This window comes from Girardinichthys multiradiatus, chromosome 15 (genome assembly GCF_021462225.1).
Source record: "Girardinichthys multiradiatus isolate DD_20200921_A chromosome 15, DD_fGirMul_XY1, whole genome shotgun sequence".
Lineage (NCBI taxonomy): Eukaryota > Metazoa > Chordata > Actinopteri > Cyprinodontiformes > Goodeidae > Girardinichthys > Girardinichthys multiradiatus.
The window spans coordinates 24,928,879-24,950,248 of NC_061808.1; the positions used below are offsets into that span (position 1 = coordinate 24,928,879).

General features: G+C 41.0%; 1 protein-coding gene across 4 annotated transcripts; it reads right to left on the reverse strand.

The window, feature by feature from the left end:
- Positions 1–138: 138 nt before the first annotated feature.
- LOC124882522 (armadillo-like helical domain-containing protein 4) lies at positions 139–20,875 on the reverse strand. Of its 4 annotated transcripts, XM_047388954.1 has the most exons (9): positions 20,082–20,865; positions 17,602–18,470; positions 13,563–13,925; positions 12,935–13,078; positions 12,686–12,844; positions 12,569–12,600; positions 7,938–8,087; positions 7,745–7,843; positions 139–4,600 (listed from the first exon to the last, which is right to left on the reverse strand). In XM_047388954.1, exons 2-8 carry the CDS (start codon positions 18,443–18,445, stop codon positions 7,769–7,771), a joined length of 1,767 nt encoding a protein of 588 aa, XP_047244910.1. In that variant the 5' UTR covers positions 18,446–18,470; positions 20,082–20,865; the 3' UTR covers positions 139–4,600; positions 7,745–7,768. The 4 variants fall into 4 exon arrangements, with proteins under 4 accessions (XP_047244910.1, XP_047244911.1, XP_047244909.1 ...); XM_047388955.1 differs by having other exon boundaries at positions 139–7,843; positions 13,563–13,922; positions 20,082–20,875; XM_047388953.1 differs by having other exon boundaries at positions 139–7,843; positions 17,602–18,467; positions 20,082–20,857.
- Between the last annotated feature and the right edge of the window lie 495 nt (positions 20,876–21,370).

A 21,370-nucleotide genomic window follows, 5' to 3' on the forward strand; every position in this document is an offset into this window, starting at 1 on the left:
GGTTTTCACTTTCCAGCTATTCCACAGTATTAAATTGTTGCAGCTTTAAAATCGCTGATATTTTTAATTGTACTGTTTCTAAATTCTTGTAAATTAGATGGGCCTGAGTCTTCCCTGGCTACTAGGAGCATTGACTAAACCAGTGCTGCCCCTCCTGTACTTGTTGCTGCTGAAAGAGGGCTACTACAATTTTCTCTTGCATCCAAGAAAGACAAATTTATCTCTTGGGAAATATTTCCAGCCACAGAAAACAAGCAGTCATTGTCGGGAAGGTAGAGAGCCACCCATATCTCTAAAAAATATTGTAAGGTTTTAAAACTACTGTTGGCAAGCTCCTAGTGGCTTCAAAGTTCAACTGGGAAAGTTGGAGGTCACCAAGCGACCCAGAGTTGACTATCCAGTTTGTATCTGATTTAACCACTGCTGTAAGATATCTATTTAAGAACATGTTTTGTTTCTATCTGAACACATAAAATACAGAGAAATATATTGCCTTGTTAATGTTAGCTGGCACCAAAGCAGATGATGTCCTTCCAACTTCCAGCATATTTATGAGCAAACGGAGAGAAATGCATGATCGGTGTGAGCTGCTAGTATTAGTCAGCAGCACAGCTGGTTAGTGTTCGGAGTCGCAGTTAGACCACGGTCAACGCCAGATCCAAGCTACAACTTCCGAGGGTAATTGAACACACCAGCTGTACTGTGTATCAAAAGTTTCAATTATAAAACTAACATAACTATTGATCCGAATCGTATGTCTATAGATTTTTAGCAGCAGTGGGAATAATAGTTGCTTTTGTGTTCTTTAAATAAAAGCAATCGCAACATGTTGGTTTTAGATTAGTTTATAAATGCAGTGAAGCTGAGCTGATGACTCCCGGCCCGGCCCATGCCTATTAATAGAACAAATATCTGCGATAATTAGAAGCTGCCATAATAGGCTGAGTGCCTCTTTTGAGATTTACACTACATGCGTTTGTTGACGGTTCCGGTTTATTCTAGATGAGCTCTTACTCTACAAGCCGAGGAACAGAGCTGCCAACCCGTCTGTGTGCATTTGAAGCCACTGATAGGATTCCCTATTTTTCGTCATTCAAATTTGTGTAACGGTGTTTTTTTTTTTTTATCACCTGTGGGGGTTGGGCGGAGTTATTTGAATATAATTCTTGTTTGTTTTTCATTTCTGTGCTACTTTAACCCATTCAGAGGTCCAGTGTGAATGATGAGCAAAGAAAAAACAATCAATATAGACCCCCAGATGCAAATTCCTGCTCGCCTGACGCCGTTCAGAGTTTTATTATGACCCTGTTTGAACTCCCGGGTCATTCTGACTGAATCCTCTGTCCCCTTGTTGGACACCCGATCCAACCGGTTGGTGTTGGTTTTAAAGGAAATGATCCCTTCTCACAACTCTCCCAAGAACGTGTCACTTCTTTGAATTTAAAACGCCTCCATTCAGATCATGATCACAGACCGAAGGGCTCTATCATCAGTTCATAGCCATGGCTTGTGGCGTCGCATTTGTTTTGTCAAATAACGTCTCAAAGATCTGGCGTTTTTAAAAGTGTCGGCCAGTCCAACTAGGTCAGCCATTCTAGCAAAAGATTTCCAGCTTTCAGTTTATTATTGGCATAACCAGCTTTCACGGCAAGGTTCCTGCAGTCCTTCAGAGATGGGCAGCACCACCTCCAATGAGACCCATGCAGCAGGAAGGGGGGAGAGCAAAATGTTGATTTATGCATGTCTGTCCCCCCCCCATGTCCCCCCTCCTCTTCATTTTGATCTGGAAATGTCAAATAGGTTTTATTTAATGTGGAAAAAGAACACAGAAATAAATTATTTGATTTCTTTTTTTAATGCTGGAAAATTGAATTGTCTTGTCTGCTGTCTGGAGCGGGGGTTTAAAACATGACACACTTTCAGCTGTTCACATGCTTGTTATCAGCACGAATGGCATAATAAGGGGCTTTTAAAATGCATTGGATCTGTTATTTCTTTTTCGCAGTGGAATTTGACATACACAACATCAATGGTCATTTGTTACACAAGTGTGAATCTATTGCAAAGTTTCTCTAACACACAAAACTACGCATACAAACTTAAATCTATACATACAACCCCATTAATATTTGGATAAATGTTACTGAGTTTCCACCAGCAACATTCTGATTGAATATTTGACCACTCTTTTAAATTGGTTTTCTTGCTTTTTGGCATTTTTAACAGGACTGAGGTCAGGTTTATGGGGAGGCCAATCAGTAAGCCTTCCACACCAAGTCTGGATTTGTGTATGTTTGTGTACCAGACTTGCCAAGAACTGGACTGGTGTTCGAAGGAGCTACATAGTCTGGGAGGATGCTAAACGAAAAATAAGCCTTTGCAGTAAATAAAAGACGACTCCTTTGAGCACGACAGAAAATGACTGTTTTCCACACAGACGAGCCTAATTTCTCCAGGAGAAATGTTTTATAGGCAGATGAGATAAACACTGAGCTGTTTGGTCATAATGAGGTCGAATGTTTGGAAAAGTCAAAGTGAGTTTTTCTTTTTTCCCCTTCACACTGTCCCAGTGGTCTAGCATGGTAGTGATAGCATCATGCTGAGGATGTGTTTTGATGCCATTGGTACCAAAACTTGGCTATAATTGGGTGTTTTAACTGGACGATTTCAAACACCCATCAAAACCAGTTTTGGACTAGATGGATATGATGTAAAGTCATAAACGCTCTGGAAAAACCCCAAAATAAAAACAAATGGTTGAAATACATCAATAAAAGTCCATTTTTATGATAAACTTCTGATCGGAACAGATTTAATTTTTTTTTTTGTAGATTTTATTTTAATAGTACATTTAAATACCGTTTGCTCTGTACATTAAAGCATTTTAGAACGCCAGCAACAAATTAAAGAACAACGAAGGTGTTTTTTTAAATTTATTAAAATCAAAACATATACAACTGGTCATACGTGGTTAATAGAATCAGACAGCCACAAGAAATGTTTATTAGATAACAACCCTTTCATATTTACAGAGACCATAAACGATTTACATCACACTTCCATTGAAACTGTATTATTGCGTATAGACAGGCACGAAGCAGATCACACTGATCAAAGGTTTCTTTATAAACAGATGTTTAAATCAGACCTTGTTGGTTATTGCTTAAAATCATCCCAAATCATTTGTAATCTTCAGCTAAGTTCATAAATCTGCTCTTTGAAGGCAGGTTAAACAAACGGATGGAAGCTCCCAGAGGTCTGGAAAGATCTAACCTTTTCCCTTACTGCCCTCAGTGTGTCTGTTTTTCCAAGCACGATTTATCCAAATATGGATCATGGAGGTCAAGGAATAGGAAAAGGTCTAGCAGAAATAAGTTTATATAGGAGTTATTTTGTACATCAGAGCGTATTTTATGCTACATGTTTTAAATAGGATGATGGCGTTCAGTGATGTTTAAACTAGACATAATGTTTACATAACTACAACGCTCAGTGAGCGTTATCACAGGGAATTGCACGTAGAAATGCATTTCCAATTAAATTACAGTCTAGTTCCACTAAATCTCATGAGCAGCAAGCGGTGGGGAGCTCCAAAGAAATGTTGAAAGGTCAACATGTTGCTTCTGTAAGACTGGTACCCATTAGGAGAAGAACAATATAGAACCTGGTTAAAGCTGTGAAGCTTTTTACAGCAACTTTACTGCAGGTAGTCACAAATGACGGCTAAGAATTTGGTACCCATAAAACAGTAAATGTTTTTTTTTGTTTGTTTTTTTACTGTGGATTCTGTACAGATTGAAACATTTTGGTCCCGTTGGTTCCTTTCTACGGCTCTGGGCGCATCGTCAGCCAGCTGGGACACCGTTCTCTTACTCCAAACAATTTACTTGGATATGAAAAGACTATATGTGGCAAGGAGAACAACCAGTATCTATACAAACAGCTCCTTGCAAAAATATTTACACCCCTTGAGGTTTTTCGCAGTTTGTCACGTTACAGAAACAAATGTCAATGTATTTTACGGGGATTTTGTGTGATAGACCAACACAAAGTAGTGCATACTTATGGACTTAAAGAAAAAGGATATGTGGCTTTCATCACGTTTTGCAAAATAAAAATCTGAAAAGTGTGGCATGTGTTTGTATTTAACCCCACACACCTGAGTCAATACTTTTTAGTTTTTGCCACAGATTCTCAACTCAACTCTCAAATCTTTCCAGGGTTGCCCTGTATTTACCTCTGTTTATGTTCCCATTATTTCTGACCCGCTTCTCTGTCGCTGCTGAAGAAAAGCGCTCCCACAGCATTATGCTGCCACCATCATGTCACACATTGGGAATGGTGACTTCATGGTGATGAGCAGTTTTCCTCCACAGACAGAGCTTTGCATGTTGTTCAAATAGTTGATTTTGGTCTCATCTGACCAGAGCACCTTCTTCATATGTTTGCTGTGTCTAACACACTGTCACTTTAAACTGGACTTCTGATTTTTCTGCAGATTCTCCTTTGAACTGGTTGTTCTGGACTGGCAACCTGTCCAGACTGTACCCCGCCTCTCACCAGTAGAGTGCTGGAGATAGGCACCAGCTCCTCCGTGACCCTGTACGGAAGAAGCGGGTAAAGAAAATGTAGAGTGGATGGATGGATGGATTTAATTAGCTGCATAAAATACCTGTAATATACACTGACATTTGTAGCTGTAACATGATAAAGTGTGAAACACAGTACGAGGTATGAATACTTTGCAAAGCACTGCATGTACACAATTGTGTGACATTTATCCTCACCAAATAGATCTTAATAAGGATTTCATATTTCATATTACTAGTGTTTAAAGATATTAATATACTATGGCCCAACTTAGTTAAAGCTTTAGTTCATGGCTAAACAGGTGTCAAGTTAAGCTATTTACTGTCAAATTAAAGTTTTTACTTCTTTTATATAAACTATCAAGAAAAGATGAAAACTGATTAAAGGATTGCTTCAGTCTTTCACATACCCAAATTATAAATCAGGATTTAAGCAAAAGTAGCTGTAAAAATACATATTTTTTTCAAAATATTTTTAGCCATTTTATGGCTGCATCGGTCCTTAGTGGCTAAACATCACAATTCATTTCAGGCCTCCTGGTGTTTTCAGCATCAAAGACCGGTAGGTCACTACCAAGGCCTTCCCAATGAATCTCTGTAGCTTTTATCAACACAGTTTTGGTGTCAGCATCTCAAGGTTTTGACGCCAGCACACTCTTCATCAGGCTTATCTCTGAAAACTGGATTCCAGCCAAAGAGACCTCTGTTTCTCTCAGTCAGGCCAACTAAATCCCACCTCGAGTTCTTAAAGGCTTATCAGGACAAACAGAAGAGTGTTTGCTCATCAGTTCTGAACAGTTGTTTTGGACACAGGACTGTTGCATAAACCCTGTCACGAGTTCTGGAGGTAAACATCAGAATGTGTGCAGAAATGCTCTTTTTGGGGATTCCTCCAACAGAACAATAATTAGAAACGTGCAAAAGTGAAAAAGAAACAATAAGCTGGACATTGCAAAAGTTACTGAGAAAATCTCTAAATAATTTTGAACTACGTGTAGAAATGACTCCCTTTTTGCCAACTCAAATATATTCTACAAATAGTTCTCACTGTTAATAAATTATGACATGAGTATGAATAACTTTGGGATCAACTGTGCAAAACTCTGTTGGTGTGTTTTTTTTTTCTTTAGGTTTTCAGCCTTTCACACATGCATGTTTATAATTATGGTAAACAGAAAGAATGCTCTCTTTAACATCGAGAACTTTGTCTATCGGAGCATTATAACAATTATTGGGTCTCCAGATTAAAAAGTGACCTAAAATGTTTCAATCGCCACTGCAAACCACATTTATTGACAAAATTAATTAACTAGCTGGTTTTTGCGATAAGCAATTCAAACAGGAACAATTTAAATGGCTCAACACTGATTTTGCAAGTAATTTATCCTAAAAAATACAAAAGGTAACTTTTAATAATGGCTGCACATTCACAATAATTCAACCCCTTCATGACAAGCATATTTGCTACTTAGCAGAGCACCTTTTTGCTTTAGTGAAAAATTACTGGTTCATAGAGAAACACCAGTTTCTGGCAGCGTTCCTAAGGTATTTTGGCCCAGTCCTCATGGACAAAGGCCTCCAAAATACTCTCGGGTTTGCATTTTTCATTCACCTTTTTCAAATCTCCCCAGAGATTTTCAAGACTTCAAGCCAGGTTGCTATGATGGATACTGTAGTATCTTCCAAGACCTTTACTGAAACTGAGCCTTGGTGGATTTTCAGATGTGCTTGGGTCAGTGTCCTGTTTGAAAGACCAATAATACCAAAGCTTCAGTTTCTTTAAAGATTGCATAATATTTTCTCTGAAGATTTCCTGGTACTTGATTAAATCCAAGTGGTCCTCCGCACGCTTCCGGCTTCCTGTTTCAGATCAATCAACACAGCCCTACAGCATCACCAAAACACTGCTATGCTTAACTGTGGGCATGGTGTTCTTTTAGTGGTACCACTGATCCATAAGCCCGAAACGTTTTGGTTTAGATTTTTCGCTCCAAATAGCAAAATCCCAAAACCTTTTTGGCTTATTTATCTTTCTGAGCCCATTGGACCAATTGTTTCTTGTGCTTTTGGGTCAGTTGTGGTGTATGTCTTGGAGTTCAAGCATGGGGCTTCTCCATGTTAAGTTTGTGCCTTACTTTTTGTACCCTTTTACTTGGTCGTACAATGCAATGATCTCTTCTCTGAACTTTCAATAATTCTGGCAACTTTCTAACAAACAATAAAACATCACCTTCAACAGTCAAGATATTGGAGGTGTTATACCTCAAGCACACCTGATGCAACAAATGAAGCCCTCTCACACCTGATTAGTAAATGTTCTCTTCAAGGGTTCAAATCGTTTTGAGACTGCAGCCACCATTAAACGAACGTTTAGTGTTGAATTTGGATGAAATGTTTGTTATTTTAGTTTTACTTACCTACCAAAACTGTTCTTGTGTAATTGGTTTATTGCACTTGAACAATGGTGCTGATGAACCTAATATGCAGTGGGGGTTGAATCCTTTTAGGTGCAGCAGTAAATCCGACTTCTAGTGTACAAAAACAGACAACAGATTGGGTGTAAAAGTTGCCACAAGAAAACCAATTTCGAGATCCTTGGCTGCAATCAAAAACACCATGTTTGGTAAAAGTCAAACACTTCCTACCAACTGTTAAGCACGGTGTTGGAAGTGGAATGATTTTGGGATGTGAACACATTGAAGTCATTGACTGGATAACAAACTCCTCTCTGTATCCCAAAGTTTGATCTTGGCCAAAAATAGGTCAATGAGTGATCCAGCATTCCTGTTATTTTATTTTAGATTGGGACAGTGTGGGATCTGTTATGTGTTTCTGTACACTTGACTGAAATAATTGTACACCCTGGGAAAAAAGATAATTTTTGTAATTGCTAGAATTAAAAGAGCATGCACTTTCTTTCTACCATGACTTTGTATAACTTGACAGACTTTCAGAGCAGTACATACATTGCAACCAGAAGGGGGTTTAAAGCTGACCTGTGTGCCGCATGTCCACACTGTGCCCTCTACTCAAGTTACATTCTGTATATCAGATCAGCCGTGCCCAAACAGGCAAGGCTGATGGGAAATGCAGTTACAGTGGCTGAGACAGTTCCCAGACCAGTCCTACAAGACCATCAGCTAAAGATCGCTCACAAAAAGAAGCCTGAAAATCCGTCCTCAGAATTCATCCTCGGAGCTGTCAGCCAGCAGCATGGCCTGATCCTGAAAACTGGTGCCAGGCTCCCGTGGTTGCTGTGGAGGAAGAAATACACGGACAGTGAGAGAAAAGATGAAGAGCTCAATCAAAGGTGCCTTAACTGGAACAACAAGTAACTGGAATACCAACCTCTGGTTGTCTGGCCTTCCTTCTCTGGTGTTTGAAGCTGTTTCTTCTTTTGCGGTGGAGCATTCGGATGCTGTAGAGGGCGCCGACAATCAACAGGGCCCCCGTGATGCCGATGCCGACGGGGGCCAACATCCCAGACACATAACCAGCCTGAAGAAGATTAGGGACTTAAGTATTTGTCCATTCTTTGTAAAATAACTCTCAGTTGGATTGGATGGAGAGACTCTGTGAACTTCAGTTTTCAAGTGTTTCCTCAGATTCTCAACTGGATTAAGGTTTGGACTTTAACTGGGCCGTTCTGACACCTGAATATTTGAACTAAACCATGCCATTGCAGCTCTGGCTGTAATTTGCAGCCATTGGTCCACAGTCAGCTCTTTGTGAAAAGTTTTTCTCTCTAGCTATATCCATGTTCCCATCTGGCCAACTTCTCTATCCCATCTGGCGAAAAGCATCCCCACAGCATGATGATGCCACCACTATGCTTCAGTGCAGTTTTCTAGTTTTATTTTCCACCAGATTTGTTTATTTGTATTTAAAATGTCTGTACATTGAAAGCAAAGTGGAACTGAAGTCACATTCCTTGTTTGTGTGCACACATTTGGTCAATAAAGTTGATTATTATTCAGATATGCTACGTTAATTTTTTTATGTTTGACACATGGGCCAAATAGTTATTTTATCGGTCATTTTTAGCAAGAACATCTTCTTCCACGTGTCTTCTGTGTCCCTACATGGCTTGTGGCAATCCCCCTACGGCTGTCTTTTAACAGTGGCTTTGTTCTTGCCATTTTTCCATAGAAGCCAGCTGTGTGGAGTGCATGACTAAAATTTGTCATGTAAATCAGTTCTCCCACCTGAGCTATGAATCCGTGCAGTTCCTCTTGGATTAGCATGGATTTCTTGTCTGATTCTCTAAATAATAATCCTCTTGAAAGTCTGCATCAGTTTAGGTGAACAGCCATGTTTTGGAAGGTATGTACTTGGTATTTTGATTCCATTTTCTGCTGTGGTCCTTGGGCTTCAAGATGCTGTTTGTTCTTTAATGCTCTCTAACAAACCTCTAAAGGGCCTTCACAGAAGAGCCGGGTTTGTACAGAAATTACATCTGAAAGCAACCAGTTGCATCGGATTTTCAGATATATTTATTAAAAAAATTGTAGTTCTTTTTTGCTTTTGAAAAACTAAAAAAAAAAAAAAAAACGTCCCATTTTCCTTCCACTTTATAAACTGTTAAAATGAGTTGATCTATCACATAAAACTAGAAAAGCACTCATGGAGTGCAGTCCTCCGCCAAGGCAATTCAATTCAAAAATACTTTATTAATCCCAAAGGGAAATTAAATGTTGTTGTAGCTCATATTATGAAGGTTTCCTCAAAGAGCCGTTGTAGATGCTGATGGCTGTGGGCAGGAAGGATCTCCTGTAGCGCTCCGTCTTACAGCAGATCGGAAGAAGCCTCTGACTGAAGACACTGTTGTTGTAGGACAGTCTCATGAAGAGGATGCTCAGGGTTCTCCATAATGTTCTTCATTTTATGAAGAATCCGTCTTTCCAAAATGATCTCCAGAGGTTCCAGAGGAGTCCCCAGAACAGAACCAGCCTTCTTTATCAGCTTGTTGAGCTTTTTTAAGTCCCTGGCTCTGATGCTGCTTCCCCAGCAAATGATGGTAGAAGAGATCACACTTTCCACAACAGACTTATAGAAGATATGCAGCATCTTTCTGCAAACACCAAAGGACCTAAGCTTCCTCAAGAAGTACAGTCTGCTCTGTCCCTTCTTGTAGATGGGTTCACAGTTGCATCTCCACTCTAGTCTGTTGTCCAGGTGAACACCGAGGTATTTATACTCCTCCACCACCTCCACTTCTTCTCCCATGATAGAAATAGTTTTTGACTTATTCCTGTTTCTCTTAAAATCTACAATCATCTCCTTTGTTTTAGTCACATTCAGGATGAGATGATTGTTTCCACACCATGCCACAAAGTGGTCCACCACCTTCCTGTACTCAGCTTCTTGTCCATCTCTGATCCACCCCACGACTGCAGAATCATCCGAGTATTTCTGCAGATGACAGGAGTCTGTCTTGTACTGGAAGTCTGAGGTGTTCAGAGTGAAGAGGAATGGTGAGAGTACAGTCCCCTGTGGTGCTCCTGTGCTGCTGACTACCTGGTTAGACTCATAACCCTTCAGTCTCACAAACTGTGGTCTGTTTGTCAGGTAGTCTTTGATCCAGGAGATTGTTGAGGCCTCCACCTGAGTCTTCTGGAGTTTCTGACAAAGCAAATCAGGTTGGATTGTGTTAAATGCACTGGATAAATCAAAGAACTTGATCCTCACAGTGCTGCTGGCTTTGTCCAGATGACAGTGGGTTTGTTGAAGCAGGTGTATGATGGCATCTTCAACTCCAACTCCACAGCGATAAGCAAACTGAAGGGGGTCCTGATAGTTTATTATTTGGTTACTCAGGTGGGCCAACAGGAGTCTCTCTAGGACCTTCATGATGTGAGATGTCAGGGTAACATGTAGAAGCAGAAGGGTCTAGGGCTGAGGTGGAAGATAAAAAATGTGAGGTGTTACAGGACAGCTGTGGGTCCTGTGGGTCAAAGGAGGGTGGGATGTCTGTTTGGCTGTGAGCAGGAGAGGAGGATGCGAAGCTTGTTTCTGAACTGAACCTATTGAAGAATGTGTTCAGTTCATTGGCTCTGTCCAGACCTCCATCGGTCTGATCATCCTTCTGCTTGAAGCCTGTGATCTTCTTCATCCCTGTCCACACATCTCTGATATTGTTTTGCTGGAGCTTGCTCTCCGGCTTCTTCTTGTACACCTCCTTGCTGTCTCTTATCTTGACTTTAAGTTGCTTCTGTATAATCCTCAATAATTCTCTGTCTCCCTCTCTGAAGGCTCTTTTTTTCTTGTTAAGCAGGTCCTTCAGGTCACTGGTGATACAAGGTTTGTTATTGGGGAAGCATCTCACGGTTCTGGTGGGGATTATGTTATCCACACAGACGTTTATATAATCGGTTACACACCGCATGGCATTGATGTCCTCTCCATGTGGCTGGCACAGTGCGTCCCAGTCTGTAGCCTCAAAGCAACCTTGCAGATCTTCTTCAGCTTCTTGTGACCATTTTCTCACAGTCCTCTTTATTACAGGTTGCCTCTGAACAAGGGGCTTATATTTCGAGCAGAGAAAAACAAGATTGTGATCTGATTTGCCTAGAGGAGGTCTTGCTGTAGTGATGTATGAGTCCTTGACATTTGCATAAAACAAATCCAATGTTTTGTTTTCTCTGGTAGAGCAGCTGACAAATTGTTGAAACGTTGAAAGTGTAGCAGAGAGTGAAGCATGGTTAAAATCACCAGAAATTGCCACAAAAGCATTGAGGTTTTGTGTCTGTAGCTTAGCAACAACTGAGCTGATGGCATCACATGCAGTGTCAGAAACAGCAGAAGGTGGAACGTAAACTGTTGCCAAAATAACTCTCTGGGTAACTCTGGTGAACTCTCTGGGTAAATAATATGGACGAAAACTTACTGCCAACAGTTCAATATCTGGACTGTGGAGATGACACTTCACAGTAACATGTCCTGGATTACACCATCTGTTGTTCACAAGTACTGCCAGTCCACCTCCTTTACATTTGCCACTCCTCTTTAAATCTCTGTCTGCTCATATGGTTAAAAAGCCTGGCAGAGAGACGCTGGAGTCGGGGATATGATCCTGCAGCCATGTCTCAGTAAAACACATGCTACTGCATGCCCGGTACTCTGGCTGGGTCCTTTGTAGGGCTTGAACTTCATCCAACTTGTTTCCCAACGATCTCACATTGCCCATCAAAATCGATGGAAGAGATGGTTTGAACTTCCTCCTTCTCTCTCTTCTCTTAGTTCCTGCTCTGCATCCACGGCGTCTCCTTTTCAACTCATCAGGGATTTGGGGTTGTAGCTTAAGTATTATTTGAGCTTTTGAGATATTAATCAGCTGCTCCCGGTTGTAAGAAACAACCCCGCTGCCATGGCAATGCATCATAACAAATGTCCAAAAATAGAAAGTATTAAGAAAAATCCTCCAAGCTGCACAGCATCCGACACTGGAGTGGACAGTCATCCAAAAAAAATCAACTGTATCCACCACAAGAGGAATAGTTCCCAAAAAAGAATAAATCAGAATCAAAAGTAACAGAGCTACTCCAACCTGCTGCCACCTTGAGCGGCGCAATTCTAGAAATAGGGTCAATAGGGTCATTGACAAACGTGAGCTTTTTTCTGTACTGATTAGCTTTATTCTTGATGACTTCTGGGCACTGCATGTCAGCTGCTGCCAGGGTGAGGAATTCCAAGTTGCCCCACCATGGTCAAGAAATAAAGAATCCTGGATCTAGATGGTGCTCCGCATCACCACCAAAATCTAATCATCTGTTCCTTGTTCTAATACGCACCCCAATAACCAAATTTGTTTATAACCTTTTCAGATATTTTCCAAACAGACGGAGAGACATAACTTCGTTGGCAGAGGTAACAAGATACATTGAATGTGGTGGTTGTACAGTAACAATAAATTCATTTTGAGGACATGCATGAAGCTCTAAAACCAGGTGACATATGATAACAACAAGGGGCAGTCTTACCTTTTCTTTGATCAGCTCTGCCCAGCTACGCACTGGAATAAAAAGAACAATGTTGATATGATAAACCCATCTCTGGGCTGTTCACAGCTTTGTAAAGATGTTCTTGTGTGTTCATACTCAGCCCTTGGTTGCGTTGAACCCAGACTGGCGGTGGAGGGATGAGACTGTACGGTGCCTGAGTGGAGGATGTTTTAGTCATTTCTGTTAAGTCTTCTTCACTGTCTTCTTCCACCGATTCTTCAGAGTTCTCGTCGTCCTCATCCTCATCTGGCACCTCTGAGGAGAGAAAAAACAAAGACTGCAACAGTTTAGAAGGGACTTTGCCCTAAAAATGTAGAAATAAAATACACATATATCATGTTGTACCCTCAGGCTCCATCCCCTCAAACCCTGTTCTGGATTTGTGCAGGAGCTGATGGCTCGCCATGGTTGTCATTGCACTGTGGAAGGATGGGTGGGAGGATCCTACTGATGGCATGTTTGCTTCAGAGTTTGTGGTCCTCACAGCATCTACATGTATTAGATAGATAGATAGATAGATAGATAGATAGATAGATAGATAGATAGATAGATAGATAGACAGACAGACAGACAGACAGACAGACAGACAGACAGACAGACAGACAGACAGACAGACAGACAGACAGACAGACAGACAGACAGACAGACAGACAGACAGACAGACAGACAGACAGACAGACAGACAGATAGATAGATAGATAGATAGATAGATAGATAGATAGATAGATAGATAGATAGATAGATAGATAGATAGATAGATAGATAGATAGATAGATAGATAGATAGATAGATAGATAGATAGATAGATAGATAGATAGATAGATAGATAGATAGATAGATAGATAGATAGATAGATAGATAGATAGATAGATAGATAGATAGATAGATAGATAGATAGGTCATTATTACATGTAGAATTTGGTCACCTTCAGACTAATTTATAATGCTGCTCACATCAAATTGCCTCTCTCACCTTTCCCCAGATGATCTTTCTGCTCAGTTTGGAGACCCAAGGTGCTGACTGGCTCCAATAGCTCAAAGCCAGATGCCTGCCAAGGTGAAGTCCAGTCAGATAGAAAGACTGGGGGTTCTCTGGAAGGGCCTTCGCTGTCTGTGTTCATTGCGACGAGCTGGTCCGGGTCCACCTCCGATGCTGGCAGCAGCCTGGTTGCCAAGGTACCAGGAGACCTGACTGGTGTGTGGGAGACCACCATTGCCGCCCCGGCTGGTCCCTCCTCTGTGACATCTTCAAATGGCTCGAAGATCAGAGGAAGAGCCTCTGATGACATGGTGGCCTCTGTGGCGTCATCCTGAGAGACTGGGACCGCCGTGTCTGCTGAAGTTTGTATCAACACAAGAGCAGATATACAATGCCTTGCAGAAATATTCATTTTTCATATTTTTTCACTTACAACCACACAATTTAATGTATTTTGTTTGATAGATGAACACAATGTAGACCCTAATTGTAAAGTTTAAGACAGATAATGCAAGGTTTTTAACATTTTTTACAAATAAAGTTCTGAAAAGTGTGGCGTGCCTTGGTATTCACCCCTTCAACATCATACTGTGGGTATGCTTTTCTTCAACAGGGACAGAGAGGCTGGTCAGAGCTGATGGAAAGATGGGTGGACCTACGTACAGGGTAATCCTGGAAATAAATCTGTTAGAAGCTGCAAAAGACCTCAGAATGGGAAAGGGATTCACCTTCTAGTAGGACAATGAACCTCAACAGACAGCCAGAGCTACAATGGAAGTGTTTAAGTGAAGGCCTATCCATGTATTAAAATATCCCAGTCATAGCCTAGATCCAAATCCAATTGTGGATATAGATCCAGAGTCCACAGACTCTCCCCATCTAATATGGCTGAGCTTGAGTCATTTTGCAAAGAAGAACAGGCTAAAGTTTTAGTCTCCAGATGTGAAAAGCTGGTGGAAACGTCCCCCAAAACACTTACAGCTGGGACTGCAGCAAAACGTACTGACTCAAGGGGGTGAGTATACTATAAGTACACAGCACAATTTTCACATTTTGTTTGGTAATAAATGTTGATAGCCATATAACATTTGCCTTCATCTTCACAATCATCCATGTCTTTGTGTTAGTTTATCACATAAAATCACAGAGAGAAAAAAAGCTAAGGGGTATGAATACTTATTAGAGAAGGTTATTAACATGCGAATTTAAATTAAAAGGGTCAAACGTTTTGGAACATTCAAAGAAATACTGCAGTCTGACACTGTTTTGTGATCATTTTGGGTTCAATACTGAAAAAAATTCAGAAACAATGAATGTTGACTCCTTCAGTCTTTTAAATAAAACCACATCTGACAGCTGAAATAAAATATGTATGTTTTCCACTGGAAAACAACAACAGATCCAGTAGCATATTTAGTATTTATGACAGAGTAAAGCTGCTTGGAAGTTAAGGCAGTCTATCATACAAAATAAAATAAAAACTTTAAAATGCTCTTTGAGAGAATCAAACATCAGCAGTGGGATAGTCTAAAGAGAGAAGTCAATTTAGTTTAGGACATCTCTAATGAACCCCTTAGGTCCATGTCTTATCCATAATCCTTTCACATGTTGTCACTTTAAGAATTGGGGCTTTTTGTCAGCTTCATTTTCTTTTTGAAATAGGCCTTCCTCAACAGGCAATCCCACATGGGCATATACAGGTCCTTCTCAAAATATTAGCATATTGTGATAAAGTTCATTATTTTCCATAATGTCATGCTGAAAATTTAACATTCATATATTTTAGATTCATTGCACACTAACTGAAATATTTCAGGTCTTTAATTGTCTTAATACGGATGATTTTGGCATACAGCTCATGAAAACCCAAAATTCCTATCTCACAAAATTAGCATATTATTAAAAGGGTCTCTAAACGAGCTATGAACCTAATCATCTGAATCAACGAGTTAACTCTAAACACCTGCAAAAGATTCCTGTGGCCTTTAAAACTCCCAGCCTGGTTCATCACTCGAAACCCCAATCATGGGTAAGACTGCCGACCTGACTGCTGTCCAGAAGGCCACTATTGACACCCTGAAGCAAGAGGGTAAGACACAGAAAGAAATTTCTGAACGAATAGGCTGTTCCCAGAGTGCTGTATCAAGGCACCTCAGTGGGAAGTCTGTGGGAAGGAAAAAGTGTGGCAGAAAACGCTGCACAACGAGAAGAGGTGACCGGACCCTGAGGAAGATTGTGGAGAAGGGCCGATTCCAGACCTTGGGGGACCTGCGGAAGCAGTGGACTGAGTCTGGAGTAGAAACATCCAGAGCCACCGTGCACAGGCGTGTGCAGGAAATGGGCTACAGGTGCCGCATTCCCCAGGTCAAGCCACTTTTGAACCAGAAACAGCGGCAGAAGCGCCTGACCTGGGCTACAGAGAAGCAGCACTGGACTGTTGCTCAGTGGTCCAAAGTACTTTTTTCGGATGAAAGTAAATTCTGCATGTCATTCGGAAATCAAGGTGCCAGAGTCTGGAGGAAGACTGGGGAGAAGGAAATGCCAAAATGCCAGAAGTCCAGTGTCAAGTACCCACAGTCAGTGATGGTCTGGGGTGCCGTGTCAGCTGCTGGTGTTGGTCCACTGTGTTTTATCAAGGGCAGGATCAATGCAGCTAGCTATCAGGAGATTTTGGAGCACTTCATGCTTCCATCTGCTGAAAAGTTTTATGGAGATGAAGATTTCATTTTTCAGCACGACCTGGCACCTGCTCACAGTGCCAAAACCACTGGTAAATGGTTTACTGACCATGGTATCACTGTGCTCAATTGGCCTGCCAACTCTCCTGACCTGAACCCCATAGAGAATCTGTGGAATATTGTGAAGAGAACGTTGAGAGACTCAAGACCCAACACTCTGGATGAGCTAAAGGCCGCTATCGAAGCATCCTGGGCCTCCATAAGACCTCAGCAGTGCCACAGGCTGATTGCCTCCATGCCACGCCACATTGAAGCAGTCATTTCTGCCAAAGGATTCCCGACCAAGTATTGAGTGCATAACTGTACATGATTATTTGAAGGTTGACGTTTTTTGTATTAAAAACACTTTTCTTTTATTGGTTGGATGAAATATGCTAATTTTGTGAGATAGGAATTTTGGGTTTTCATGAGCTGTATGCCAAAATCATCCATATTAAGACAATAAAAGACCTGAAATATTTCAGTTAGTGTGCAATGAATCTAAAATATATGAATGTTAAATTTTCATCATGACATTATGGAAAATAATGAACTTTATCACAATATGCTAATATTTTGAGAAGGACCTGTACATGTAAATATAATTGTACACCTTGTTTTCAATTAACAGTAATTAACCACATTTTATGGTTCAATTTCACAAGCAACACCCTGGTCTGATTAGCAGGTGTCCTGGGGAATCAAGAAATCCCTTAACTAGAACCTGTCCCACAACATCAAGTAAACTTAAAGGTCTAGAAAAACAACACACCATGTCCCAATCTAAAGTAATTCAGAAACAGATGAAAAGCAAAGTCACTGATATACATGGGCCAGGTTGATTTGGGTAACATTTTTCCTTCATATATAAAAACCCTCATGAAATCCATTAAATAATAACCTGCTGGTCTCTTTACTGTAGCCTATAGGTGGAGAACGCTGGATACAGCAGTTGGTTCTCCAAAGACTCAGATAACAAACCCAGCCACCAGCCCTCTCCTGGCTGTTGTGATGTTCTCTTTTTTCTGACTTGAATCAAGAATAGAAAGTAATTAGACTGCCACGGGTCCCCGCTGGGGTTCAAAGTGGAGCGTGGAAAAGCAGGCGCTTTCTTTGTCAATCATCAAAGCCAATCTTTGCCTCCACATACATTTTTAATGAAACGTCTTAGAGAATAATGAGGCAAGCTGGGAAATATGTTGACTTGAACATGGAAACTTTAAAGGCAATTAAAAAACAAAAAGAGAATGTTTGGCCCAAACTAGAATACATTTTCTATCAAGTTTGTTCCTGCATGCGTAAATTTTAAATATTACCTCCAGCAGGTCTTGCTGCCTCAGTCCACAAGCTTTCCAGGCCATCATCTCTGGGCATCAAGTTTAATGGTCCGATTTCAGGTAAAATACGATCTGAAGGAGAGGATTTTGTTGGTCCATCATGGCCCCAGACTGTCAGATGTGTGGAAGTTTGAGGAGTGACCAACAATAATGGAGGTATGGGACTGAGGGAGGCCAGTTTTGGAGACCACAAGGGAGTGTTTGGGGGCTTTGTGGAAGACTGCAAGGTTTCTTCAGAGTATTCGTCCTGTCCATCAAAAGCAGACGGCCTTGTCCTGTCTGTTTCACCTTGTTTGCTCTTTTGGCTGTAGAAAGAGTCCATCTGTGGTGTAATGGAGGCCCAAAAACTACCTGGAGTCCGTGTGTGGGTATTCATGTCAATGTCCACCTGTTCTCTCCAATTTTTTGGACCTAAACGCTCACCGTTGACAGGTTTGTCCTCTTTTACACTATCTACATCTTCCTCTACAGATATGCTCTCAATCTTCTTTCGTGCCTCATGACCAGCCTTACTCAACCCAAATTGTCTATGAACGCTGTCCCCATTTTTTGTCTGCGTCACTGGACCTATCCCCTCCGGTCCTCCATGTGGGCCAGTCCCTCCTCCTGCACCTACATTCAATATGAAGCTGGTAACATGCACTTTATCCAAGGGAACCGACTCTGTGGAGTATGTTACCTCATCTGTTGGTACTGAGCTGGTACAGTGCTCTTCACGGGAGCTGTCCTGCATCTGGTTGAACCCCGGGATGTAGGTGGGGGCTCCATAGACATAGAGAAAGGTCTCTGCCAGGAGGAACCCCTGGAGAATAGGGGACATCATCTTCTCTGTATCGTCTCAGTGCCTGCTGACAGACAGTAGGAGCAAATGAATAAATGCTAACAGGCTTAAAGAGAGGTGGGTGGAATACCTGCCTACGGGTTTGCAGTGTTACTAGACATACATGTGGTCGGAGCCAAACCAGGGGTGACAAGGCACAACACATTAAGGTGTCAGAATTTCATTTGAAGGCTTTTTAACATGTGCTAACCACAGAAAACAAAATTGACTGAACATTTTCAGATGCCTTGTTTTGATTTTGGAGGTGCAGCCAGTTCAGGTATTGATATGAATGATATGGCTCATCACCCAGGGCATCATCAAATCAAAGGGAGAACTCACACTTGAAAAATTAAACAAGGTTATGTCTCATTTAGACAAGTAGGTAATTGTTTTTTTTGCATGTCCCGTCAGTGGGGAAGCTGGCAGGGTCAGGAAGGTGTCCTGTTTTGCACAAAATTTCTGTCGTCTTTTTCCCCACCATAAGACAATAAAATATGGCATTTTACATGTAAGTGTTTTGCTTCTACTTTCACGATAATAAAATATTTTTGCTAAAAAAGCATTAAGCATGTAAAATGCATTTGTTTATATATTTAGGTAAGAATTGGTTCTCCATTCTCTGGATGAGCCAACATCTGCAATTTGTGGCTGAAGGCTGCAGCACTAAATATCAGTGTCATATCATTGCAGCTCTTTTTAAAAGACCTGCAGTCAAACAAATTAATATATTTTTTTAGTTCTTAGTAGTGCTGACCAGTCATAAAATGATAACTGTTTCTTGCAGAATATTTTCTGTGCAATGGTTCAAATCTTAACAATTACTAATGGGTTTGTGGGGCTGCAGATTTATGGCTTCACACAGGTAGTGATAGGGAGTTTTTGATGGTGGTGAGGGGATAAACACCATTTGCACCATTCATTTTAGAATTGCCAGTGGGTGCAATCTTTCAAATTCAGATCAAAAGCTCTTTCGTGTCAGAAAAAAAGAAGGGAATGCAGAAGAAAAATAAGAATGAGGAGGAGGATACAGAGAGGTAGAGGGAAAGTGGCAACCAGACGGAGAAAGAGAGATGAAATCTGACACAGCAGTCATCAGCCCCTCTTCACTTCTGCTATAAATAACACTAGGTTCCCTATCCTATAGGATCAACTTCAGGTGGCTGTTTGAATGCAAATCTGTGCATTATATAGAAATGTACACCCAAGAACAAATGCAAAAGGTACCCCGCATGATTTGTGCAATAATCTCCCCTATAACATAATTGACAGGTTGACATCCATTTTTACTGTCTCAGGCAAGAGAGAAAAGAATATCTCACCCAGTCGATGCAACATACAATCAATGTTTCAATCAAACCCACTTTCCCTGCCCGTGCAATCCCAGTACGATCAATAGACTCGACCAACTCTGTCAGTATGCGCATGCAGACCACCTCCCACCACCCGACAACATGACCACGCCAGCATCTAGACTGTAAACAAAATCCCCACTGCGGTACTGGGTCACATTTACCCAGTATGACAACTCAGAATCAGCCCTGAAACCGCAACACCATCAACGTCGCAGGCTGCTATCGAGAGCCGGATCCGCGCAAAATCAGCTGAGTCGCAAACGGCTGAAAATAAAATTAGTTACCTTTTTGAGCTCATGATGGATTTTTTTTGCATTAGGAGATTGTAAAAAATGCTAAATGACTCTTGTATGTCCAAATACAGGCTATCAGCGTGGTCCAAGGAAGAAATCAAGCTGGAGAGGCTTGTTTCTGTGCAGCTCAACGTCACTGTCTCTATACGTCTGCTTCTTAAGTGCTGCCACCAAATGCTTACAACATGCAAGGAAAATCCGCCTCTTATTTTCAATATTTCGTTTTTTTTTTTTTCTTCGAGAGCACATCTTGCTTATTTTATGGTCATTCTTCGATACGTAAGATTTGCGATCCACTTGTTCCTGCTTTCCGCCGCCCTGCAGGGACACAGCCCATCAGGCGGACTGTGGTGCTGAACGGACAGCTCTTTCACCTCAAATTACAGGTGGTCTGCTGCAAATAAACAGGATAAGACAAAGTCTCGTTTCCAGATTATCACAAGCCACTTAGAATGCAGAGAAAACATATGAAAGACGAAACCAAAAGTCCACTTTTTGACCTACATGCAAAACGGCAGGTGTGACATAAAAGTAACGCTGCACGTAACCCTGAACACACCATCCCCTACTGTGGCATTCTTCAGCATAGAGAGTGATGTTGGTCAGAGTTGTGGAGAAGATGGATGGAGCTAAATACAAGGCAATCTTGAAAGGAAACGAGTTTAGAGGCTGCAAAAGATTTGAGGCTGGGGCAGCATGGAAGTTGCTCTAAACATTCAGCCAGAGCAAGAATGGAGACGTTTAGATGCAAATGTATTCATGTGTTAAACACTACTTCTCTTGATCTATCATATAAAGTCTGAATAAAGGTTAGAGGTTTTCGGTTGTAACTCAACAAAATGTGATTTTATTTTTGCAGGCTGCTAGTTTGACATTCATTTTATAAATTTTGTTGGACCAACTGTAGGCTAACATACTGATTTGAATACAAAAATACTTATAAAACATGCTGTAGAAGTATAAGGAGACTGTATATTCATTGCACATCCAAGCAATCTGAACAAATGCGTCAGACCTTTTACATCAATAATAACACGCCATTACAGAAATCAAAATTTAATATAAGGGGCTCAAATAATATGGCGGGAAGGGTTTGATTATGTTTTCTTTTTTAACGACTTTTCATTTTAAAAAACTTGTTTTGTCATTTGTTTAATGATATTAAGTCGCTGTGCTAGTATCTGCACTCATTCGTGGGAAATTAGGTCAGCTCTAACCAGGACAGCAAATAGGTGACGTAGCAAAATAAGTCGATTTATTTTAACGTAGTGATCTATTTC